Source organism: Ranitomeya variabilis, chromosome 8 (genome assembly GCF_051348905.1).
Source record: "Ranitomeya variabilis isolate aRanVar5 chromosome 8, aRanVar5.hap1, whole genome shotgun sequence".
Taxonomy (NCBI): domain Eukaryota; kingdom Metazoa; phylum Chordata; class Amphibia; order Anura; family Dendrobatidae; genus Ranitomeya; species Ranitomeya variabilis.
The window spans coordinates 155,257,677-155,285,300 of NC_135239.1; the positions used below are offsets into that span (position 1 = coordinate 155,257,677).

The 27,624-nt window shown below is 46.2% G+C and overlaps 1 protein-coding gene across 2 annotated transcripts in view; it reads right to left on the bottom strand.

Annotated features, from left to right (window-relative positions):
* The window catches only part of MEI1 (meiotic double-stranded break formation protein 1), a 1,359,645-nt gene that overhangs the window by 487,385 nt on the left and 844,636 nt on the right, over window positions 1-27,624 (bottom strand). For both annotated transcript variants that reach the window (XM_077277434.1, XM_077277433.1), the window contains one exon: window positions 13,897-14,065. In XM_077277434.1, coding sequence (XP_077133549.1) covers window positions 13,897-14,065 — 169 coding nt within the window. The remainder of the gene's footprint in view (window positions 1-13,896; window positions 14,066-27,624) is intronic.

Below are 27,624 nucleotides of genomic sequence, written 5' to 3' on the forward strand. Positions count from 1 at the left end.
GGCTGAGTCCAATCAAGAATAGCTCGGACCTTGACTGGGTCCATCTCCACAGCAGAAGGGGAAAAAATGAACCCCAAAAAGGGAACCTTCTGTACACCAAAAAGACACTTTGAGCCCTTGACAAACAAAGAATTTTCACGCAAAATTTTAAAGACCATCCTGACCTGCTCCACATGCGAGTCCCAATTATCAGAAAAAACCAGAATATCATCCAGATAAACGATCAGAAATTTATCCAGATAGTTCCGGAAAATGTCATGCATAAAGGACTGAAAAACTGAAGGGGCATTAGAGAGCCCAAAAGGCATCACCAAGTACTCAAAATGACCTTCGGGCGTATTGAATGCGGTTTTCCATTCATCCCCTTGCTTAATGCGCACAAGGTTGTACGCACCACGAAGGTCTATCTTGGTAAACCACTTGGCACCTTTAATCCGGGCAAACAAGTCAGACAACAGCGGCAAAGGATACTGAAATTTGACAGTGATCTTATTTAAAAGCCGATAGTCAATACAAGGCCTCAAAGATCCGTCCTTTTTAGCCACAAAAAAGAATCCCGCACCAAGAGGGGAAGATGACGGACGGATGTGTCCTTTCTCCAGAGACTCCTTGATATATGAACGCATAGCGGTATGTTCAGGTATCGACAGATTAAACAGTCTTCCCTTAGGAAATTTACTGCCTGGAATCAAATCTATTGCACAGTCACATTCCCTATGAGGAGGCAATGCACTGGACCTGGACTCGCTGAAGACATCCTGATAATCAGACAAGTACTCCGGAACTTCCGAAGGCGTAGAAGAAGCAATAGACACAGGCAGGGAATCCTCATAAATACCACGACAGCCCCAACTAGACACTGACATAGCCTTCCAGTCAAGGACTGGATTATGGGTCTGTAACCATGGCAGCCCCAAAACAACCAAATCATGCATTTTATGTAGAACGAGAAAACGTATCACCTCGCGGTGTTCAGGAGTCATGCACATGGTAACCTGTGTCCAATACTGCGGCTTATTTTCTGCCAATGGCGTAGCATTAATACCCCTAAGAGGGATAGGATTTTCTAATGGTTCAAGAATAAAACCACAGCGCTTAGCAAATGAGAGATCCGTAAGACTCAGGGCAGCACCTGAATCTACAAACGCCATGACAGGATAAGATGACAGTGAGCAAATCAAAGTTACAGACAGAATAAACTTAGGATGCAAATTACCAACGGTGACAGGACTAACAACCTTAGATATACGTTTAGAGCATGCTGAGATAACGTGTAGAATCACCACAGTAGTAGCACAAGCCATTCCGGCGTCTATGAATTTTCCTCTCATTTCTAGTCAGGATTCTATCACATTGCATCAAATCAGGTGTCCGTTCAGACAACACCATGAGGGAATTTGCGGTTTTTCTATCACATTGCATCACATCAGGTGTCTGTTCAGACAACAACATGAGGGAATTTGCGGTTTTGTGCTCCCGCAACCGCCGGTCAATTTGAATAGCCAGGGACATGGTATCATTCAGACCTGTGGGAATGGGAAAACCCACCATAACATTCTTAATGGCCTCAGAAAGGCCATTTCTAAAATTAGCGGCCAGTGCACACTCGTTCCAATGTGTCAGCACGGACCATTTCCGAAATTTTTGGCAATACACCTCAGCCTCGTCCTGGCCCTGAGACATAGCCAGCAAGGCTTTCTCTGCCTGAATCTCAAGATTGGGTTCCTCATAAAGTAAACCGAGCGCCAGAAAAAACGCATCAATATCAGCCAATGCCGGATCTCCTGGCGCCAACGAAAAAGCCCAATCCTGAGGGTCACCCCGTAAGAATGAAATAACAATTTTTACTTGTTGAGCAGAGTCTCCAGACGAACAAGGTTTCAGGGACAAAAATAATTTACAATTATTCCTGAAATTCCTAAACTTAAATCGGTCTCCTGAAAACAGTTCAGGAATCGGAATCTTGGGTTCAGACCTAGGATTTCTGGTAACATAATCTTGTATACCCTGCACACGAGCGGCAAGCTGGTCCACACTTGTAATCAAGGTCTGGACATTCGTGTCTGCAGCAAGCTTAAGCCACTCTGAGGTAAAGGGGAAAAGAAAAAAAAAAAATGAGAGAGGGAAAAAAAAAAAACTCAAAATTTTCTTTCTTATAATCCCACTTCTGCAATGCATTAAACATTTAATACTGGCCTGGCATACTGTTATGACCCCAGTGGACAGGGTCTCAGAGGAACGTGTAAGTCTGCAAGATACAAAAATCCAGCTCATAGGGCTGTGGTAACTGGGTTGACCAAATAGCTACTCCTAACGCCAACACTAGAAGTAGCCGGGGATCATGCCTACGGTGATCGCTAGATGACTCGCGCCAGCCGGAGAATCTAACTACCCCTAGGAGAAGAAAACAAAGACCTCTCTTGCCTCCAGAGAAAGGGACCCCAAAGCAAGATACAAGCCCCCCACAAATAATAACGGTGAGGCAAGAGGAAATGACAAACACAGAAATGAACCAGGTTCAGCAAAGAGAGGCCAGCTTACTAATAGCAGAATATAGCAAGATAACTTATCTGGTCAACAAAAACCCTATAAAAATCCACGCTGGAGATTCAAGAACCCCCGAACCGTCTAACGGTCCGGGGGGAGAACACCAGCCCCCTAGAGCTTCCAGCAAAGGTCAGGATACAGATAGGAACAAGCTGGACAAAAATACCAAACAAAACAAAAGCAAAAAGCAAAGAAGCAGACTTAGCTTGAAAAACAGGAACCAGGATCAGAGGACAAGAGCACAGCAGATTAGCTCTGATTTCAACGATGCCAGGCATTGAACTGAAGGTCCAGGGAGCTTATATAGCAACGCCCCTGAACTAACGGCCCAGGTGAGGATATAGGAAAAGACAGACGCTCCAGAGTCAAATCACTAATGACCACTAGAGGGAGCAAAAAGCAAAATCACAACAATTATATTCTATGGGGCTGTGCTGCATTGCATTCTATGGGGCTGTGCTGCATTACATTCTATGGGGCTGTGCTGCATTATATTGTATGGTAGCTGCCTGCATTATATTCTATGGGGCTGGCTGCATTCCATTCCATGGGCATGTGCTGCATTATATTCTAGGGGGCTGGCTGCATTCCATTCTATGGGAGCTGTGCTGCATTATATTTTATGGGGCTGTGCTGCATTATATTCTATGGGGGCTGTGCTGCATTAAATTCTATGGGGCTGTGCTGCATTATATTCTATGGGGCTGGCTGCATTCCATTCCATGGGCCTGTGCTGCATTATATTCTATGGGGCTGGCTGCATTCCATGGGCCTGTGCTGCATTACATTCTATGGGGCTGGCTGCATTCCATTCTATGGGCCTGTGCTGCATTATATTCTATGGGGCTGGCTGCATTCCATTCTATGGGAGCTGTGCTGCATTATATTCTATGGGGTTGTGCTGCATTATATTCTATGGGGCTGTGCTGCATTGCATTCTATGGGGGCTGTGCTGCATTAAATTCTATGGGGCTGGCTGCATTACATTCTATGGGGGCTGTGCTGTATTACATTCTATGGGGGCTGTGCTGCATTACATTCTATGGGGGCTGTGCTGTATTACATTCTATGGGGGCTGTGCTGTATTACATTCTATGGGGGCTGTGCTGTATTACATTCTATGGGGGCTGTGCTGTATCATAGTCTATGGGGGCTGTGCTGCATTACATTCTATGGGGGCTGTGCTGCATTAAATTCTATGGGGCTGGCTGCATTACATTCTATGGGGGCTGTGCTGTATTACATTCTATGGGGGCTGTGCTGCATTACATTCTATGGGGGCTGTGCTGTATTACATTCTATGGGACTGGGCTGCATTGCATTCTATGGGTGCTGTGCTGTATTACATTCTATGGGGCTGTGCTGTATTATAGTCTATGGGGGTTGTGCTGTATTACATTCTATAGGGACTGTGCTGCATTACATTCTATGGGGACTGTGCTGCATTACATTCTATGGGGGCTGTGCTGCATTACATTCTATGGGGGGCTGTGCTGCATTACATTCTATGGGGGCTGTGCTGCATTACATTCTATGGGGGCTGTGCAGCATTACATTCTATGGGGGCTGGGCTGCATTACATTCTATGGGGACTGTGCTGTATTATAGTCTATGGGGGCTGTGCTGCATTACATTCTATGGGGGCTGAGCTGTATTATAGTCTATGGGGGCTGAGCTGTAATGTTGGATACAGCTGTAATTATATGTTATATAGTTGTGTTACACTCCCCTCACTTCTTGTAGCCTACAAGTGTACAAAGATATTATACAGTCACCATGCGACAAGTGGGCCTGTGTGACTTCAAATGCCAGGGCTGAATTTTAGTCCCAGTCCGGCCCTGGGTGCGTCTAAATTTTGGCCAGACCTTGCATTTAATGCATAGGCAAATAGTATGGGAGGACCAAACTCCTAATAATGTGAACATTATTTTCAGGAGGCCCTCCTGTACGTCTCTTCAAAGGGGTATTGGGGTGCTTCTAAACTTTTTGCAGGGCAGGCTTTGCATTCAATGCATAAAAAACACCAAAAAAGGAAAAATTCAAGAAAACACACCAAAAACAGGCAGAGATGCTTACCTGTCTGAATAGGCCTCAATACAAATGCACAAGCAGGGTGCAGCGGACCCAAATAAAATAGCAAATGCACAGGTGCAATACCTAATGAAACAGCCAGCCTTCAATCAGGGATTGGCCGTGTGGTACACCAATGCACTAAGATAAAAACTGTATGTGGCGTGTTCACACAAGGAATGCAAGCATCTGGCTCCAGCCTATTAATGACGCCCTATGGCGGGCTGCCCAGTGCTAAAATGCATCCTGTGTGAACAGAGGCCACAGTATACAGAACCATTTGGGCCCAACTGCACCCTGCAAAAAAATATACGTGCAAAACAAAACATATAAATATATGTAAGGTATTGGTTGATATTCTGGCCATAATATGGAAGCTGGCAACCCACGTCAAGGGTCCTTACTTTTTGCCAGTCCTACTCTAACATGAAAAACACCAAAAAAGGAAAAATTCAAGAAAACACACCAAAAACAGGCAGAGATGCTTACCTGTCTGAATAGGCCTCAATACAAATGCACAAGCAGGGTGCAGCGGACCCAAATAAAATAGCAAATGCACAGGTGCAATACCTAATGAAACAGCCAGCCTTCAATCAGGGATTGGCCGTGTGGTACACCAATGCACTAAGATAAAAACTGTATGTGGCGTGTTCACACAAGGAATGCAAGCATCTGGCTCCAGCCTATTAATGACGCCCTATGGCGGGCTGCCCAGTGCTAAAATGCATCCTGTGTGAATATTCAATGCATATTCAATATTCATATTCAATGCATAGTTAAACAGTATGGGAGTACCAACTTCCTAATAATGGGAAAATTGCTTTCAGATGGCCCTCCTATACGTCTCTTCAAAGAGGTATTGGAGTGCATCCTAATTTTTAGCATCCCTGCCACTCACTGCATAGGCAATAACAGTATAGGAGACCCATTGTTTAATAATGGGAACAACAAAGGATAGCCGGCTGATGGATGAATAGTAAAGGCAGCCTGATGGCCCCATAAAAATAGGATTTGTGACTTTCAGAGTCCCTCCTTCATAAATGAAACAGGATGTGTCTGATGATGTGTCACACACCACATGGCCAGCTAACGTTGTAGAATGTTAAAATGACATTTCCCAGTGAATGCATTTGTCTTGGTTGAAAGCAATGCTAAAGTTCAAAAATGCTACGTGTGAACATAGCCCAAGGTGTGGAGGAGCATTTTTGTTTTTGGTTATTTATTTTGCCTTATATACAAGTCATTACCCTGCGAAGGATGTTCCTTAACATATTTCCCAGGAAAATCCATTTTGGTTTAGTTTTTGTATGTTTTATTGTAAGTCTGTAAAAGTGGCGTAAGACTGACAACATCGTTCACAACAGTGACCTGGGAGTCAGAAATGCTTTCAGCGGTCTTCTTCATGCTGTTCCCATGTCATTTGAGCACTGTTCCCATCAATTTCCGCAATTTCTAGTCCCTCTAAAGACCGCAGGGGGGGCGCCGTAAAAATTCTCGAGTTTCCCATAGACTTACATTGGGCTCGTTGCTCGGGTCGTGCACCCGAGCATTCCAATATACTCGACCCGAGCAATGAGCATCCGAGCATTTTAGTGCTCACCCATCATTAGTGTCAACCCAATTGTTCAAAAGCTTCCTTACAACCTATAAGAGAAGTGGGTCAGTCACGGATCCAGTTACAAACAGACTCATAAGGTATAATTTCCTCCTTTCAGGGTGTTTGTAGACTTTGTCGCTCAGCAGGCAAGAGTTAGAAATGACCCCAGTTTTGATTTCACTATGTCGTGTATCACTGCCCCTGGTGTCAACCCTGTAAAACACCAGTGACAGTCCACAAAACTAATGTTACCTCCACAGGGTTTTCTTACAGGGCAATTAAGGAAGACAAACCTCAGGATCTCAGCAAACACTGCCCCTACTCAAGAAACCACATCCTCTGCTAAAATGTAGAGCCTTCAGCGAGAAGTCTCTAGAAAACTGCAAAGGTTTCCTCAAAGAAACAAGATATGTTTCAGATGCTGCGTGGCAACCTCGCACTTCGCCAAGAACTATGAAACCAGTGTGAAATGTGCAGAATGTGGTAGCATGGAGCACAACACCGCCTTACACCCTAGACCACCCTCAGGGGTATCATCGCAAATAGAAGAGTGTAGTGAAAGGCAGTTGGACTCCGACATAGACACCCCAGTAGTCACTTCTCAGTGTACAGAAATCTGTAAAGAACTTGTAGCAGGAAGATCTTGCTTGAAGATATGCCTTTGTCAGAGTCTACACCCCGAGCCACCAGGATAAGGTAATCAAGGTACTGTATATGCAATATTGGAAAGTAGAAAGTAAAAGTAGAGTATATAGACAATCAAACCTGCTTAGTCTTGCCTTCAATACTGGAGTGCAACCAGAATCCTGACAGTAGGTCCGAGATACTTATGCCAGCGGCAGTAGTTCACCATTTCCATTTGAAGTGTATAGACCACCTGATACCGGAACTGGACCAAGACGCTACGATTATCTTACTCCTCGGAAGAGACATACTACGAGTCCATAAAACTAGAGGACAGATTAATGGCCTACAGAATGTCCCATATGCACAACGACTTGACCTGGGATGGGTCATTGTAGGAGACATCTGTTTAGGTGGAGCACACAAGCCGACCTCAGTCAACAGTATGCTCACCAGTACTCATGAAAATGGATGTCCGTCTCTCTTCCAGGCATGTAAGAGTTGCTTCCTGACAAAAGAGTTGCCACGCAATGCTCCTCTACCTTGTCCGTTAGCTGATTCTTCCTGTGAAGACCATGCATGTGATGGTGAACAAGATCATATAGGGTGCACAGTTTTCCACAGGACAAGAGAAAACAACAAGGTAGCAATGTCCATAGAAGACAGACTGTTTTTGGATTGAGAGATAGTAAAAGATGAGCCAAAGAGCTGGGTCGCACCTCTACCATTTAAACCCCAGAGGCAACACTTACCCAACAACAGAGAACTTGTCTACGCTCAATTTGTCTCCCTCATATGCAAACTGCAGAAGGCGCCAGAAACAAGAGAACACTTCTTTGCCTTCATGGAGAGAATATTCCAGAATGGCCATGCAGAAATTGCACCTATACTTAAAGATTCCGAGGAATGTTGGTACTTAACCATTTTTGGCGTATATCATCCTAAGAAACCTGATCAGATAAGACTAGTTTTTGACTCAAGTGCCAGATACAAAGGTGTCTCACTAAACAACGTCTTTCTGTCTTGTCCAGACCTCAATAAAAGACTTTTAGGAGTACTTCTTCACTTCCACAGAGATGCAGTGGCATTTATGACTGACATACAACAGATGTTTCACTGCTTGCTTGTCAAAGAAGAACATAGAAACTATTTGAGGTTCTTCTGGTACAGCGATAACGACCCCTACAAAGACTTCGTGGAGTATCAGCTGAAAGTGCACATGTTCGGGAACGGCCCTTCCCTGTTGTCGCCATCTATGGCCTTAGACATTCAGCCAGAGAAGGTGGAGCAAAGTACGGGTTGGATGTTAGATCGTTTGAGGAAAAGGATTTCTACAGAGACAACTGCTTGAATTCCACACCCACAGATGAATCGGCAGTCAGTCTCCTAAAAGGGGCACAAGAAATGCTTGCTTTGTCCAATTTGAGGTTGCACAAAATCACTTCCAACAGCCAAAAAATGATGGCAGCTTAGATTACTCAACTGATCTAAAAGACTTGGATTTAAACACAGATTCCCTTCCCCTGCAGCGGAGCCTTGGTTTACTCTGGGGTTTGAAGGGGAAGCATTTACCTTCCAAATCAATGAAGGAGAGAAACCCTTCACGCATAGAGGTGTCCTGTCCAAGATAAACAGCTTGTACGATCCTCTAGGATTTGTAACCCCTGTAACTATCCAAGGTAATATGATGTTGAGAGACTTCACTCAAGAGACCTCTGAATGGGATGATCTGCTTCCCATCAAGAAGAGATATTTGTGGGCAAGATGGAAGAAATCTTTAGCAGCCTTGTCAAATCTTTACGTGGCACGACCATATGCTTCCATGTCATTAACAGAAGTCAAGATGCAATGGCTTCTGTGATGCCTCAACCAAAGCAATTGCAGCAGTAGCACATCTGAAAACTACTGACATTGAAGAACAATGCCATGTAAGGGTTGTTATGAGCTGGACAAAACTGGCACCACTCCGTGAAGCACACAATACCCAGACTAGAACTCTGTGCGGCTGTGCTAGCAGTAGATTTGGCTGAACTTATCTTGCCAGATATTGACCTGGAAATCAAGGACATTGAGTTCTACTCAGACAGCAAGGAAGTGTTGGGGTACATTTGCAACGAATCTCGACACTTTTATGTTTACATCAGCAATCGGGTGCCAAGGATCAGGAGATCCACTTACAGTGGCGCTATGTGTCCACACACCACAATCCTGCGGACTACGCAACTAGATGCATTGAATCAAGACACCTTAAGGGCATAACCTGGTTTATGGGCCCTGCATTCTTATACCGTTCAACGCCCTACATTAATGAGTCAGACACCTTTGAACTGGTAGATCCGGTAAATCAACCCTCAGGTATCCGTTCCACATACGGTGACTTCAGACAATTACCTCAGATCCCACCGTTTCAACAGGTTCTCAACTTGGAACTCACTTGTTCGTGCCATCGCTTGTTTAATTCATGTGGCTCAGTCTTACAAGTCTACATCGCCCGCCATTCAGAAGCTTTGCAAAGGTTGGCACCACTACAAGCATGCTTTTACCTTTCCAAACCTGGAAAATGCCAAGAACACTATAATTCGTACCATACAACATGAATGTTACGCCAAAGAAATAGGCAACCTCAACAAAGGTCAACCCATTTCTAGAGGTGGTGTTTTGAAGAAGCTTGATCCAGTAATTGACCAAGATGAGCTGTTACGAATTGGAGGTCATCTTCATGAAGCCTGATTGGCAGATTGCAAGCCTTCTTTGGAGTCCACTCGGTGATTAACTTGAGTGGAGTGGATTGATTTTAACTTAGTGGTGAAGGGGTTAAAGGTTCCTTTTTGATCCTTCTGGGATTACATATGGCTCTTATCTTAGCTGCTGCATCTTACTGCCACTCCCTTCCATTATTTAAAGTGAACCTGTCACAGATTGTGCTGCTATAGGATGTGGCCACTGCCTTTCAGGGCTTATCTACAGCATTCTATAATACTGTAGATAAGTCCCCGATCCAACCTGCAAGTGGAGAAAAATAAGTTATATTATACTCACCCGGGGGGTGGTCCGATGCGGTCCAGTCCGATGGGTGTCGCAGGTCCAGGTCCGGCACCTCCCATCTTCTTGCGACGCCGCCCTCCTGCTTCTTCATCGCTCCCCGACATCGCACTCCTGCGCAGGCGTACTTCTCTGCTCTGTTGAGGGCAGAGTAAAGTACTGCAGTGCACAGGTGCCGTGAAAGGTCAGAGAGGCCCAGCAGCTGCGCACTGCAGTACTTTACTCTGCCCTCAACAGGGCAGAGAAGCCTGTGCAGGAGCGCGATGCTGGGGAGTGATAAAGAAGCAGGTGGGCTACGTCGCAAGAAGATGGGAGGCACCAGACCCGGACCTGCCACACCCATTGGACCAGACCACCCCCCGGGTGAGTATAACTTATTTTCTTCACTTGCAGGTCAGACCGGGGGCTTATCTACAGTATTATAGAATGCTGTAGATAAGCCCTGAAAGGCAGTGGCCGCATCTTATAGTGGCAAAATCTGGTGACAGGTTCTCTTAAAAACTCACTCCTAGCTCTCCTAAGCCAGTTATAGGTTTTCAATGCTGCCCTCCCTTGAGAGGTAGTTCTAGTCCCTGGTGGTCTGATTTTTCTGTTTGTCTCCCTCTCTGTGTCTTCTCACTGTAGTAGTACGACTACTGTTTTGCTGGCATAAGTAATCACCCTCTCTCTTCCTTCCTGAACCAGGGCCACCGCTCCTAGTCCATACAGGCTTCTGTCGGTGTACAGCACGAAAGGCTGAGAGAAGTCAACGTAAGCTAAGATATGAGCATCCATCAGCACCATCCTCAATGCCTGAAAAGACATCCACACTACTCCAGCCACTGAAGTGGGCAATTGGTTGGCTGCTACTAATTGGATGGTGGGTTTTTTCCTGGAGCAGGCAACTTCAGAAAAGTGGTCACCTAGGACCCTGTGTCCATCAAGCATTGAATACGCTGCCTATTAAACTCATGTCACGGGAGTACTGGGTAGACTAAGGCTGGTTACCTGGTTACCTGGGCCCCTGCGATATCCCTCAGGCTAGGGAAACCCTGTCTGTCCCTTTGCCAGAAGTTACACTAAAGGTGTGCATGTCTGGGCCGCCAGGCCTGACCCTGTCTCCTGTTTCAGCCCTAAGCTGAAACCACCACCCGCCACCCAGTGAAGAGACCACACACCAATCCCCACAAAGCACAGACAGGGAAAACAGAAAAATGCACCACGCCGCAGACACACAGGAATACACTATAATGTGCACAGGGCAAAACAATACAAATATAGGAAGGAGAAATATAACGAAGGATAATACACCACTTAGCTTAATGCTGCAAGGCACAGCACAGCAGGAAGAAACACCAGATTCACTGGACTCACAGTAGAACAACAGTTCTCAGCAAGCTCCTTCTCCCAACTTGGTCGCTTTAGAATGAACTAACACCGACAGTCAGCTGATGAACCAGGTGACTATTTAAAGGATGGAGGGAGTGGTCACCACAAGCATCAGCTGACCCAGCAGCAATGCAATAACACTAGCGGCCACCGGGGAGAAAACTGCATTAACCCTCGATGACCAGAAAGGAAAAAAGGTTTTAAACTGAGGCAAACCAGATCTGCCACAAATCCAAAATTGGATCGTGACAACTCAGCCCAGATAAGGGGTATCTCATAGATAAAATCTTTGGAGTTTTCATCTCTCCATTCTGGGGCTTGGAACGATATGGGGTGCGCCTCGATCTGAGGTGCGTTAGTTTAACGGATGCCCCTATGCTGCTTTTTTTCCTGTTTTGGACAGTCTCATGATATATGCCCCCTTACACTACAGGTCCAGCATTCTGGACATTCCACTGATGGACTGTAAACGTGGCTTAGCAGGGCACGTGGGAAGCAGCTTTCCCGATCCAGAACATGGCGTCAGGTCTGATACTACGCAGCTCGCCTTGGATATCCCATATTTATTGATGTAGCTCCCGGGCCTAGTCAGGCTCTGTATGTATTAGCCTAAGGGTAGCCAGGTCATGGCTCCTACTGCACCTGTCAGGACAGGGGGTTCTCATTTAGGGGCCGGGTGTCGGCTCCGACCTTTAGCAAGCTCAAATCTGGGTTCAAGAGTAGGCGCTCCTTTAAGGCCTGTATCTCAGACAGGGGTCTCTCGGGCCAGCAACCAGTTGGTTCTGCAGCACTTCATCTAATGGCCTCAACCCTGTGCAACCATCTTAAATTTTCTTAGTGATTTGGGCCATCACTTCCTGCAGCGTGTTTACATACTGGGTTACAGTCCCACTTTCCCCATGGACCTGCTGTAACAAACCAAATGCATGCGGAGGTGCACTAAGTCTGTTGGGCCTCTCCATCAAGGGTCAGAAGGGCTAACTCTGCATGTGCAGCCGGGGTCACCAGGTTTTCCTGTTAAGCTGAAAGACCTTCTAACAAAGTCTATCAAGGAACGTTGAGCTTCCTGTGTCCCAATCGGCCCCCTTCCCACCTGCTGTTCTAACTCAGACTGTCCTCTGTACCGTATATTATTGCTGGAATTGACGGCCTGGCTCACTTGTGTCATCCTTCCATGACAGCAGGCATCCTTCTCCATGCGATATCTCTTCAAGGATCTTCAGTGTTTGACCAATGGCGGGTCTCTCTTAGGCTTCAGGAAGAGAGGGTCCTGGCTCTCGACAGTGTCATCTGGGCTCTGGACCTTGACCGGCGTAGGGTGAAGATTCTGACCTTAACCAATGCAGTCTGTGCTCTGGGTCTTGACCGACCCAGGTTGAGTCTTTGGGTCTTTATCAGCATAGTTGGGTCTTTGGATCTCACTGGGCATCATCCAGGCTCTGTCTGACGGTGGCCAGCAACCACTGTTCGGCATATGTCTGCACCACTCCTCTCCTTGGAGACAAATATTCCCGCGGTTTGGTGTGCAGGCCCTTTATACCTGAGAACTGCATCATCCAAGGCACCCAACTGGGTCCCGCACCTCAACTCATTCCGCCTGCAACTCTTCTGGTGCCGGTTGGTTCCGCATGCTTTCTTCCAGGGAGCAAATAACAGCCTTTCCTCACTAATGCCACATCATACAGAGGCTCTTCACGGGTACCAGCAACTCCTCTTACAGGATCAATCTCACTATGTTTATCGTCCAAGATATCGTCCATTTATTCTACTGGACTGTTTTTTTTTCAGATCTCTCACATAAGCTAAGCTATCACCAGTTCATCCCTCATAAATACTTTCTAAACTGAAGGAAGACTTTGGCTTTAATTTAAGGACACACTACTTATGCATGTAATCAGGTAGTCTGTTCACTGTACTATTGGTTTTAGAAATGTACACCCACTACCCACTCTGCTCAACTTAATTTGGGTCTATACCACAGGGCTTATCTGCTGTTCTCTTTTTTTTCTTCAGTTATCCACACACACCATTCCTAAACACCAGTCTCTCTCACTGCTTAGAAGTGTCTCCTCAGCAGCAATTTTCTATCTCTTCCCTACTGTGCCATATCTCTTTTTATACTCCTGATCACAGTATCAGTCTTATAGCATCAACTAAGCACTCTATTGCAATGCTCCATGCAGGACTTCTACCCTTATGTATGCTCAAGCCACCAGCACACTTTGTAGTTGTTCGACTCGGAACAGTTGCATTGGTAGAGTTTCAATAGGATTACAATAGCTTTTTGGTCTCTACCATGATAGACTTATCTGTTAAATCGTTTAACAACTGTTGTCAACACGAACAAGGGGGAAACAAAAAAAAAAGGGAAATAATTACAGAGAAAATGTTCTGCAAACTGAAAATCTTAGGTAGCCTCAATGTATTAATTTTTCAGTGGTTAGTTCACTAAGCAAAAGGTTACAGCAACAAGCAAGGTTCCTCCTAGCAGCATGTTCTAAATTACAGAATATGAAAAAGGGCAATCAGATAAAGGCACTTACTGCACTGAATGGGTTTGGTCAAAGTCTCAGGGAAAAATATCAACATAAATAGGATGAAAACATGCATACCTAGATAACTAAAATTAACAGAATATGAAAATTTACCTGTCTTCCACAAGAAAAGTACTACAAGCAATAATCAGTAGTGCTTGCTGCTTGCGTCTTATCTCATCTCTTTCACTTTGGACATTTGGTGACTCCATTAACATAGAAATAAAGCCCTCTACACTGCCTTCAATGTGGATCATGCTCTTTTTCAAAATATCAAAGATTTCTATGGAAAAAGATACAACTACATAAGTAAAGTAACTACTGATCTGAATATGAAAAGAAACAGATTAGCAGATTGGTAACATAAAACTTCAAGCTTTATTCCATTAGATTAAAATATCCACACACCTGAGGTAGATGAAACATGCTCTGATACATTTTTGGTGTTGATATAGTTCCTTAGTTGATATTATATATATATATATATATATATATATATATATATATATATATATATATATATATATATATATATATATATACATACACAGTACAGACCAAAAAGTTTGGACACACCTCATTTAAAGATTTTTCTGTATTTTCATGATTATGGAAATTGTACATTCACACTGAAGGCATCGAAACTATGAATTAACACGTGGAATTATATACTTAACAAAAAAATGTGAAACAACTGAAAATATGTCTTATATTTTAGGTTCTTCAAAGTAGCCACCTTTTGCTTTGATGATTGCTTTGCACACTCTTGGCATTCTCTTGTTGAGCTTCAAGAGGAAGTCACCAGAAATGGTTTTCACTTCACAGGTGTGCCCTGTCACAGGTGTGCCCTGTCAGGTTTAATAAGTGGGATTTCTTGCCTTATAAATGGGGTTGGGACCATCAGTTGTGTTGAGCAGAAGTCTGGTGGATACGCAGCTGATAGTCCTACTGAATAGACTGTAAGAATTTGTATTATGGCAAGAAAAAAGCAGCTAAGTAAAGAAAAACGAGTGGCCATCATTACTTTAAGAAATGAAGGTCAGTCAGTCCGAAAAATTGGGAAAACTTTGAAAGTGTCCCCAAGTGCAGTTGCAAAAACCATCAAGCGCTATAAAGAAGCTGGCTTACATGAGGACCGGCCCAGGAAAGAAAGACCAAGAGTCACCTCTGCTTCTGAGGATAAGTTTATCCCAGACACCAGCCTCAGAAATCGCAGGTTAACAGCAGCTCAGATTAGAGACCAGGTCAATGCCACACAGAGTTGTAGCAGCAGACACATCTCTACAACAACTGTTAAAAGGAGACTTTGTGCAGCAGGCCTTCATGGTAAAATAGCTGCTAGGAAACCACTGCTAAGGACAGGCAACAAGCAGAAGAGACTTCTTAGGACTAAAGAACACAATGAATGGACATTAGACCAGTGGAAATCTGTGCTTTGGTCTGATGAGTCCAAATTTGAGATCTTTGGTTCCAGCCACCGTGTCTTTGTGCGACACAGAAAAGGTGAACGGATGGACTCTACATGCCTGGTTCCCACCATGAAGCATGGAGGAGGAGGTGTTATGGTGTGGGGGTGCTTTGCTGGTGACACTGTTGGGGATTTATTCAAAATTGAAAAATTTTTAGAATTGAGAGTCCTCAGTGGTTGAGTCAAAATTGAAGGCATACTGAACCAACATGGCTACCACAGCATCTTGCAGCGGCATGCTTTTCCATCCAGCTTGTGTTTAGTTGGACCATCATTTATTTTTCAACAGGACAATGACTCCAAACACACCTCCAGGCTGTGTAAGGGCTATTTGACCAAAAGGGAGAGTGATGGGGTGCTACGCCAGATGACCTGGTCTCCACAGTCACCTGACCTGAACCCAATCAAGATGGTTTGGGGTGAGCTGGACTGCAGAGTGAAGGCAAAAGGGCCAACAAGTGCTATGCATCTCTGGGAACTCCTTCAAGATTGTTGGATGACCATTTCCGGTGACTACCTCTTGAAGCTCATCAAGAGAATGCCAAGAGTGTGCAAAGCAGTCATCAAAGCAAAAGGTGGCTACTTTGAAGAACCTAGAATATAAGACATACTTTCAGATGTTTCAGACTTTTTTGTTAAGTATATAATTCCACGTGTTAATTCATAGTTTTGATGCCTTCGGTGTGAATTTATAATTTTCATATATATATATATATATATATATATATATATATATATATTTCCTTCTCACCCCAATGGGGGTGGTCTTTGTTGTCCTTTCTCATTCTCAGGTCCTCTACCAGGACTGAGTGGGGCATGGTCGGATACCAATCAAAACTTACGTCCTACCAGATAGTATTGTAATGCTTCCACCGCCCACTTTATGGCCAAGCAATCCTTCTCTACTACCAAATAATTCTTCTCACATGTGGATAGCTTCCTACTCAGGTTGGGAACAGGGTGCTCCTCCCTGTGTATCGACTGGGAAAGGACTGCTCCTAAACCGACATCTGAGATGTCTGTTTGGAGTATAAACTTTTTCTTAAAGTCAGAGCCACCAGAACTGGTTGCTTACACAGAGCCCCTTTAATTTTTTAAAAGGCCATCTCTGCCTCTTCAGACCACTTGACCATTACCAATTTTGTCTCCTTAAGGAGGTGATTCAGGGGCGTGGCCATTATGGTGAAGTTCAGGACGAATCTCCTGTAGTATCCCACGATCCACAGGAAGGCTCTAACTTGTTTTTTTGACAGCGGTCACGACCATGTTTGAATTGCCTCCACTTTACTGATTTGGAGTTTGAGCTTGCCTCTACCCACTACATATCCTAGGTATTTGGCTTCTTCTTTCTCCAAGGCACATTTCTTCTGGTCTATTGAAAACACCACCATCCTTAGAGCATCAAACACCACCTGGACCTTTTCCAGATGACTCTCCTAGTCTGGGCTGAAGATAATGTAAGAGGATGAACCAGACCGGGGGTACCTCTTTGGCACCGGTGCCGGAACTGCAGGAACTGTCACCATTGTTGCACGGGGAAAGCTTCCTAGACCGGACCAACCTTTGTACTTGTCAGTAGGTGGCAGGTCAGGTATAAAAAGTAAAAAGGGCTGCACGCGGGAAAAGTCAGGAGTTTCGGTGGGAAGACTGAGTGCGCAGCAGGGTGAGGTGCAGGCCCAGAGAGCGCAGCATCTCGTCAGTAAAGGCCCATCTCAATACATCCCAGTAATCATGTCCCCTGTACCCAGATGACAGACTTTTACCTGCCCGACGTTCCCTGAGCCAGGAGGTGAATCATACGTGATCCCCGTTACTGCTACGTGCGAATGCCTTAATTCAGCACCGGAGACTGAGTCAGGTCTTACCGACCCCTTACCCACTGACACCGCAGAGCAAGTGCATGCTCCAGCGAAACTGCATAGAGAACTGATATTAGGACTGAGCCCAGTATCCAGGAACCACGGGTGGGAGTACTCGACTTGTGCGACAAAGACGCTCTGCTCTTATCGAGGAAGCGGACCTCTGTCTACCCAGGATCTCTCAGAGACATCATGTGCCGCTGTTGTCGGTGCCATCGTTGGAGACTGAGGAGCTACAATCAAGAAGCCGACAGACTGATAAGTTTATCCTTCTATTCATTTTGCAAACATTCTCTCTATACCTGTTTTCCCTGTTGCCCCTTTCCAGTGCCCTATCCTCTCATACCCATTCTCTCTCTGCTTGGAGTTATATTAGTTAACAAATTTGTTCACACTTGATCTGCCTCCGGTCCGTGACGACACCCCAACTCCTGCGTTATCACAATAACAATATCGTCCAGATATGCCACAGTGTATTGCTTATGGGGTGCAAGGATTATATCAATAGCTCTCTGGAAGGTCGCCTGAGCCCCCTGCAGTCCAAACGGCATCCGAGCATACTAGAAGCATCCGTCCGGCGTAGAAAACACAGTCTTCTCCTTGGCTCCCTATGCCATGGGGCTCTGTCAATATCGCTTTGTCAAATCAAAGATGGTTATGTACCTTGCGGGCCCAGATCTCATTGCTCATTGACGCGTGGCATGGGATATGCGTCGAACTTGGAGACCTCATTCAATTTCTGATAGTTGTTGCAGAACCTCTATTCACCATCCGGGTTTGGGGCCAGGACAATCGGGCTTGACCAACCGCTATTGGATTCCTCAATGACCCCGAGTTTTAACATGCGCTCCACCTCCTTGGAGATCACTTCTTGACAGGCCACCGGAATCCGATAAGGCTTCACATTTACACGCACATGTGGCTCTGTCACAACTTCATGTTCTACGACCTTCGTGCACTCCAGCAATTCCGAGAACAGGTCCCTGTTCTTCTGGAGCAACTCCCAGCACTGCTGTTTCTGGGCCTTCGACAGCATCTCTGCTATGGCAACACCTCCAACCTCTCCTTCTGGCTGGCCTAGCAAGCACGGAGTTTCAGCCGGCTCTCTGTCTTGCCATGGCTTGATGAGGTTGACATGGTGGACCTGATAGGGTTTCCTTCTTCCTGGTTGATGAATCTGATCATGATGATGATGATGATGATGAATCTACATCACCAAGCTTCTCCACCACCTCATATGGCCCTTGCCATTTGGCCAAGATCTTGCTCTCCACAGTAGAAATTAGCACAAGAACTTGGTCTCCCGCATTGAACTGCTTCACTCTGGCAGACCGGTTGTAGACTCTGGCCTGAGTTTCTTGTGCCTGGAGGAGATGTCCTTTTACAATGGTCATCACCTTCGCAATCCTCTGCTGCATCAGTGCACGTGCTCAATGACGCTTCTGTGGGGCGTGACTTCAGCTTCCCAGGTTTCTTTGGCTATATCCAGGAGACCTCACCCATCTCTCACAGCTACCTGCAACCCGGTCCCTGGTGCAACAAATAAACCTCCATAAGGAGGGGGCTCAGTCACATTTCTTGCACAGGGGCCCCAACCTGTCAGTGTCCACCCCTGGTTTTGGATGTGGTCAACGTTCCAGGAACATGGGTAGCAGCTGTGGACAAATCATATCTCCTTGGTGAAGGCAGCTACAGAGATGGAACAACGGATGGACAAAATGGAGGAGCTGATTAAGCACCTGATCCTGAGCCAACAGCAGCAACACCAGCTGCATCGAAAGCAGCAGCACCGTGAACAGCAGCAGATACAGTAGGAGACAAAAACTCCTGATGCAACAGATTCGACAGCAGCAAAAGCAGATTGAACTCCTGGTGTGAGATATCCACAGCAGAGAGTCCGTTCCTCCCTCACATCAAGGTGATGACTCATAAGATGGAAAGCAGTAAGATGAGCCATGCAAAAGATGACCCCAGGGGATGATATAGAGGCATTTTTGACAGTGTTCAAATGAGTTGCAGAGCGGAAGAGGCTGCACCCAAAGCATTGGGCAGAGGTGCTGGCCCCCTATCTGATGGGAGAATCCCAGAAAGCTTATTTTGACTTGGCATTACAGGATGCCCAGGAATATGCCAAGTTAAAAACAGAGATATTGGTGCTCTCAGGGGTCACTATGTCGGTCAGGGCTCAAAGGGTTCATACCTGGGTGTATTATGGTGACAAACCTCCCTGCTCACAGATGTTTGATTTGTTGCAATTTGTCCACAAATGATTGCGGCGGGAGTCCTCAACTCTAGCCCAGATGGTCGGAGACCTGGGTTGCCCAGGGAGATCCTTAGAGTGCCAGCGACCTGGTGGGCCTTGTAGAAAGGTGCCAGGTGGTCAAGAGGTCCCTAAGGAAGCAGGGGGGAAGGACACCTCCATAGTGGGGTACTCAGCGGGAGCCAGGGCCAGCGTTTGGCACAGGCAGACCAGGCAGACGCCTGGGGCCCCCACCTACAAGGGGGCCCCCTGCATCTGCAACCCCTGTATGAAGTGCCCAGAGGGTTTTCAGCAGTGAATAATGCTGTGCATTGCTCTGTAGTCCCAGAACGTGTCTCCCAAACCCCCCTTGAGACCCCCTCAGTGCAGTGATTTACTCACTGTGGTCCCGGAGCTCTGTACTGTTTGCTGTAGGATCAGGTTTCACAGTCACATACAGCAGGGATCAGCATGGGCTCTGACCAGTCACTAAATCATTGCTTGTAATCTAACAGGGTGATCTCCTGTCACTACTGTCTGGATGACACAAGACAGGAATAATGTCTGCTGAATCAGGGTATTTATTATATAGAAATAAATAAATTCCCATGTGAAATAATAAGGGTAAACTATACACATATAGTACAGGTGTGCATAGGAATCAGCGTTTTTGGTGCATTTTTTTTGCAGCCAAAACATGCTCTCTTGGCAGTAAAAACACTGCTTTCAAAGCACCCATTTTTTAGGATATGTGCAGAGGATCCGGAAATGGCAGCACTTTGGATGCAGCGGACATCATGCTGCGCCCAAAGTGCTGCCATGTTTTGAACACAGTTGATTCCGAAAGTGTTCATTGAACCGTGCGGAATCACCGCATCCTATACATTGCAGGGGTGAGATTTCTCTGGTGGAGACCCGCGTCTGCACCAGATAAATTGGCATGCTGGGGTCTGGACAGACGCGCCCCATGTCCGTCTCTGCGGGTGAGGTGCGGGTGTCGGTGCGCACATAGTAGAGATGGAATTTCTTGAAATCCCATCCACTATACTGTAGCATCTTGCCGCTGCGGGTTGGACGCTGCACAAGTACACAGCAGCTGCCCCGTAGCGTTTACTGATTGTGGACACATACCCTTAGAGCTTTTGCTGTTCGTTTTTTACAGTATGCATTTTGTCTACAGTACATGTTTAATAAAGTTAGTGTTATTCACAAAAAACGCAGCGAAAAACAACGTGGCAACATTTGCAGCATTTTTTAAACTTTTTCATTGCTTTCTACGGGTGAAAACAATTGCTGAAAGTGACACGCTGCATATTTAAAAAAACGTTGAAGTTGTGAAATTCAGTCAGGGGAAAATAAAAGGGTGTGCAGGAGATTTCTGAAAATCTCAGTTTTTGCTTGTGCTGTAAAATGCTGTAAACTTCTTATTTGCAGAAGAAAAAGCTGCAAAAATTCTGCATATGAACATGGCGAAAAGCTACTTTTCAAAGTGCCAGCAAAACATATGAGATTTCCGAAATCTCCTGCATGCGCTTGTTTTTTTTCTGACTGGATTTCAGAACTGTAGCGCTTTTTAAATCTGTAGCGTGTCACTTCTTTCAGTGTGTTTTCACCTGTAGAAAGCAATGAAAGAATAAAAAAGCTGCAGATATTGCAACGGCATTTTTCACTGCATCTTTTAAGTGGTTTTGGTGAATTAAACTATTAGGTCAGTATTTGTAATGCAGAAACAGCTATGGAACAATGAGGCTATGTACACACGTTGCAGAATCTGCTGTGGATTTTTCCACGCAGATTCCTAAAAATCTGCAGGTAAAACACAGGGTGGATTTATGGCGGAATTACCGCGTTTTCTGTGCTGTTTTCAACAGCGTTTTTACACCTGCGGATTCCTATTATGGAGTAGGTGTAAAACGCTGCGGAATCTGCATAAAGAATTGACATGCTGCAGAAAATACAACGCAGTGTTTCTGCGTGGTATTTTCCACAGCATGTGTACGGCGGATTTTGTTTTCCATACGTTTACATGGTGCTGTACAACGCAGGTAAAACTGCTGCAGGTCCACAGCAAAATCCACAGTGTGTGCACATAGCCTGAGAAACACATCACCACTTCGGTATTTATCACCCTCCTGGTTTTGGCTTACACATACTGATGTGAAATACTGACCAAATACTGATCGTATGAATGTGGTCTTAAAGATACTGTAGACAAAGCAAACATTCTCACTCCAAAAAAAAGTGTGAAGAACACCACAAAACAAGCTGAAAAGCAGGTGTTTTGAACGCAACGTTTTTACTGCTGTAAGAGGGTGGTGCTGTTATGGACAGTAACATGCTGCCACTTTAAGAGGCAGCACCCCCTTGTTTGGTGTGATGGAATGTTCTGCTTCCCCCCTGCTATAGACTGTGAAGATGAACTGCCCTAGAATAAGGGGAGGAGTTGAGCCTGAACTGTGTGTGTGAGCTGAAGCTGCGACAGAGAGAACTGTGTGCTGTTTGCTACAAGAAAGGTCCCACAGCCTGGGACGCAGTGTACTTGTGAAATTTGCAAGACTTTTCTGGGTACAGCAAAGGTGGCTGTTCTGTGCTAGTTTGTGAAGCCACGAAGTTACTGAGAAAGGGACTTACAGTTTCCAGGAGCATCCCTAGGACCCAGAAGCAAGGAGAAGACCATGTTTCACAGAGCTGACAGAAAGCCGTGTGCACCGCCATATTAAACTGCTGGGGGCCCCCCTGGGACTGGACCTGAGTCCCCAACATCACCGTGAGTCTGTTCCTGTTTGGTGCACCTGTTAGGGCCTAGTGTAGGTTTCAGTAGTCAGTACACGGCAGCCGTGGGGCCTGCTTAGTAAAGGCCAGGGAGGTTATATGTAGAGTAGCATTGTTATTTGTTTATTGTTTAAATTTGCTTGTGAGACATATCTTGAGACTGTAATAGTTGTAGCACCGTGCCATTTTAACGACAAGATAAAGTTCATAACTCTTGTAAAGTGTCTCTTGCCATTGCATACCCCTGTTTGCATCTTCCTAACCCACTTCATTCCTTGCCTCCCAATAAATCTACCCTTTGTTGTTTGCACCTCATCTTGTGTACAGTAGTCTTCCTGCACCGTGGTGGTCCCCCGGCCATCGCTTCAAGTGGCGCTGCGAGCAGGGTACTGTCACCAAGATGGACGCAGCAGACGGCAATGGCGGGAATGCTAACATTAATGGGGATGCTGTGGGCATTGGTGGAACCCCTGCAAGGGCACTCCCTATGGGCACCATATTTAGTGTGCTACCAAAGTTTGACGGTAAGAATATGCCACTGTCAGACTGGGTGTCCCGGCTGCAAAGCACCCTGAAGATTTATAACATCAGCCCAGACCTTGAAGAGGACATCGCTTTAACTGCCCTAGAGGGAGAAGCTCGCAGAAACATCTGCCTACAACCAGAACTCACCCGCAGTACCCTGAAGGAGCTAGTGAAGTTCCTGGAAAAGATATACGGCGAGACTGCTAGCGCGGGACACCTTCGCGCCAAATTTTTCTCTAGGCTGCAGTGGGAAGAAGAAGGAATTTCTCAGTATGCAACAGCACTGCAAGAAGTGTTAGCAGAGGTGCAGAGAAAGGAGGCGGATGGATTTGGAGGCATGGGCTCTAAAGACCGGATACTCCGGGAGCAATTCATTCTGGGACTGCACAGCACATCCTTGAGGCGAGCACTGTCAGAAAGGGTCCGGGCAGATCCGGCCCTTACGTTTCGTCAAATCCTGGCAGAAACAGTGGCCCGAAGTAAAGAAGAGAGCTATGCGTCTGGGGTGATGCGTGTCCAGGATGCCAATTCCTGAGTGGACCCAAACCATCAAGAGGTGCTGGTGCAGGTAGTGCAAGACTTGCAGCGGTCCCTTGTTAACGTGCAAGAGAAACTGACCCAGATGGAGCGAAGAGTGGGGGAACTACAAGAGCCTGACCCACCATACTCATGCAACCATTCTTCAGCCCGACCGACAAGGGATCAGTGGGAACAAGCCCCCTCCTGTCAGGCATCGGAGGCATGGGGACAGGCTCGAGGTGCCCCCCGGCGAGTAGGAGGCATCCAATGCTGGGAATGTGGAGGACAGGGGCACCTTGCTAGAGACTGTCGGAACTATACTCAAGGCCAGCAGAAGCCGCCGTTAAACTACCAACCCCCGCAGTAGTGCGGCACTCTGCGGGGGAGGGGAGGAGAGAGGCCTCTCCATATAACGAACACTTGATTGCTGGGAGTCCCATCCTACGTGCTGAATTTGAGGGAGTTCTAGTGGATTGCCTGGTAGATACCGGGTCACAAGTGATGACTATGCCAGAAACGTATTTCAAGCAGCATTTATAGGCCCTGGCCAAGCAAGAAAAAGAGACATTGATCCGGTTGTTTGCTGCCAACCAACAACCGATCCCGGTCACAGGGGTCGTGTGGATGAATATTCGAATCTGTGGGCAAGAAGTGGGGAGAAAATGGATCTTGCTAGTCCCTGAGCCTATCAAAGAAGATGTGCCTGTCGTACTGGGGATGAATATCCTACGTGATCTCGATCAGATTATGTTTACCAAATGGGGACCTGGATATTGAAAGAAGGCTACTACACATAAGCCTACTCAAGAAGCTCTTCAACGACTGATCCGCGTCTGTGGGACGCAGAAGAGTGTGCCATCCTATTAGACAGTAGGGGTCATCAGGGCTCCTGGTAAAAAACCTGTAATCCTGCCTCCTGAGCGAGAAACTATAGTATACCTTCCAGTGGGGATGCATTACAACCTTGATGGGTTGGAAGTGATTGTTCAGCCTGTGGTAGGCGGAGGAGTGGACCAAGAAGTCATGATAGCTCGTACAATAGCTGTGGTCCAGCAAGGACACGTCCCCATAAGAGCTTTGAATGTGGGCCCCGGGGAGGTCACCTTGCCACGAGGGACAGATCTGTCCCTGGTGTACCTACATAAGGGCGAAGTGGTGAGTCAGAAGATGTCTTTATCGCCGAAAGAAGGTGTGGGGTTGACCCTAGCAGTTGCTGCGGGGACTGAAGAGAAGCCATCCCCAGAGTGGAGTGGACAGGTCATCCTTGATCAAATGGAAGTGGATGTGAAGGCTCTGGGCCCTGAGCATGTGCAAGCAATAGAAGCTATGCTGTGGGAACATCAGGCCGCATTCGCCCATCACGCCGAGGATTTCAGCTGTACTGAAGCAATCACGCTGTCATGTCGGACACTGTCCAGACCAGGTCGTCTGACAGACAGCGGTAATTCCGTGTTTGACCACTGTTTGCTCATTGGCGTCGGCTAGTTTTCGTCTGGCTGCTCCGCGGTTAATTTATCCGATCCTCGGATTGGAAGCTGGGCCATGCCCATTTCCTTTAAATGGTTCTCCTGATCTTTGGGCGTCGCCGATTATAGCTTCTGTCTTATCCGTAGTTATCTCGGTCTGGAGTGGAGAGCTGGTTGTTGGAGAATCGTTGCTGGTCGTGTATTTTCCATTGTTTTATTTACTCCTTCCTATATTTGTATTTATTTTGCCCTGCACCTTTATAGTGTATTCCTGATTGAATGTGGCCTGGTGTATATTTTCCTTTATCCTTGTTTGTTATAACTGTGGGTATTGGTCTATTGCATTCATTGGGTGGTGGGCGGTAGTATTCAGTCTAGGGCTGAATCAGGAGTCAGGGTGAGGGTGGAGGCCTGAACATGCACACCTTTAGTGTAAACTTCAGGTAGAGGGTCAGACAGGGTTTCCCTAGTCTGAGGGAAATTGCAGGGGCCCGGGTTATTAGCTCTCACCCTCCTTGTATCCCCGAGACATTATAATCGGCCTAACAAAAAAAAAAAAGGGGGTTCCTTTTTTTTTCCCTCTCTTCTCTGTGTTTTGTCATGGATCCCATGACTTCCATAACCCGCCAGTTGGAGGCGCTGTCCCTACAGGTCACTGAGTTGAAGGGAGCAGTGCAGCAACAGGGACTAGCAGTATCTAATATACAGGCTGGAGCGACAGGAGGAGTTAATGAGCCCAAGTTTCCTTTGCCTGAAAAATTTGCTGGGGAACGCAGTAAATTTGTTTCTTTTCGTGAAGCTTGCAAACTGTATTTCCGTATGCGCCTGATCTCCTCTGGTAATGAGGCTCAACGTGTGGGTCTGGTGTTGTCATTATTGAGCGGGGATCCCCAAGCATGGGCATTTTCGTTGCCGTCTGATTCTGTTGCATTTAACTCAGTGGAGAGTTTCTTTTCTGGTCTAGGACACATTTACGACGATCCAGACAGAAAGGCTCTATCTGAATCTAAGTTACGCACTATTTGCCAGGGGGAGCGTGTTGCAGAGGATTACTGTTCTGAATTTCGCCACTGGGCGGTTGACACTCAGTGGAATGAGCCAGCATTGCGGAGTCACTTTATTCATGGAGTTTCTAATAGGGTTAAAAAAGCCCTCCTGATGTACGAGACTCCTGCTTCACTAGATTCCGCTATGAGTCTTGTTGTCCGCATTGATCGCCGTTTGCGTCAGGGGAATCATGAGACGCCGCCTGTGGGTGAAGGTTTAGGTTCACGTGAGGTTGCTGCAGGTGAGCCCACGGAATCTATGCAAATCGCAGGGGTGTCACATGTTAAGAATTGTACCCCTGTACTCAGGAAGCAGGGAACCTGTTTTTTCTGCAGTAAAACTGGTCATTTTATTAATATCTGTCCTCTGCTGTTAAAGAAAAACGCAACGGCGGAAAACTTCTGAGCTCAGAGGGTGTGGAGGAGTCCAATCTGAGCTTATGTATATCCTCCATGATGATTTCTCAGTGCATGCTCCCTGCCAAAGTTGTTGTCGCTGGCAGAGAGATACCAATCACTATTTTTGTGGATAGTGGTTCCGCCACAAATCTCATTGATGAGGAGTTTGCACGCACTGCTGGTTTTAAGATTGAAAAACTGCCTCATCCTATCCGTGTGGTCACCATCAATTCTGCTCCTCTTCCACAGGGGGAGATTACGGAGTTCGTGGCTGAGGTTAAACTCCACATTGGGGTTCTTCATTTCGAGCAGGTCACATGTAAGGTGCTCAAGAGTCTTCCGGCACAATTGGTTCTGGGTTTTCCATGGTTGTCTACACACAACCCGGTGATTGACTGGAAAACTCAGGACATAATCCAGTGGAGTGATTTCTGTCAGGAGAATTGCCTGGCCACATGTGTGTCCGCTGTGACTTCAAGCGTTCCTGAGTCACTTCAGGATTATGCGGATGTGTTCTCTGAGAAGGGTTGTTCAGAGTTGCCGCCACACCGCTCCTATTACTGTTCAATCAGGTTTAAACCAGGGGCCAAGTTGCCTAAAGCAAGGATGTTCAACATCTCCGGTCCGGAGAGACAAGCGCTCAAGGATTACATTTCTGAAAGTTTGAGCAAAGGGCACATCAGGCCGTCATCCTCGCCGGTGGCAGCAGGGTTCTTCTTCGTGAAGAAGAAAGATGGCGGATTACGCCCGTGTTTGGATTTCAGGGAGTTGAACCAGATTACGGTTCGTGATCCGTACCCTATGCCACTGATACCTGACTTGTTTAACCAGGTGGCAGGTGCTAAGTGGTTTACCAAGCTTGACCTCAGGGGGGCGTACAACCTCATAAGAGTCCGTCAAGGTGATGAGTGGAAGACGGCTTTTAATACCCCTGAGGGTCATTTTGAAAATTTGGTGAGGCCTTTTGGGTTAACTAACGCACCTGCAGTGTTCCAACATTTCATCAATGATGTGTTCTCGCATGTTTTGGGGAAATTCGTTATCGTGTACCTAGATGACATCCTCATATATTCTTGTGACCGTGATGCTCATTTAGGTCATGTCAGGCAGGTGTTACACCTTCTCAGAGAGAATAAGCTGTATGCTAAACTTGAGAAATGTGTATTTTTTGCTCAAGAGTTGCCATTCTTGGGTTATATTGTGTCTGCTTCTGGTTTTAAAATGGACGCCGCTAAGGTGCAAGCGGTGCTGCATTGGGAACGTCCTGATAACCTGAAAGCACTTCAGCGGTTCCTTGTGTTTTCTAACTACTATAGGAAATTTATCAAGGATTTTTCTATCATTGCTAAACCGCTTACTGACATGACTAAAAAGGGTACCAATTTCTCCATTTGGCCTGAGGCTGCTGTTCGCGCATTTGAATTTCTCAAGAACAGTTTTGTTTCAGCCCCCATTCTTGTGCAGCCAGACGTATCTAAACCCTTTGTCGTGGAAGTCGATGCGTCTGAGGTTGGTGTGGGGCGGTACTATCTCAAGGCTCATCCTTGAG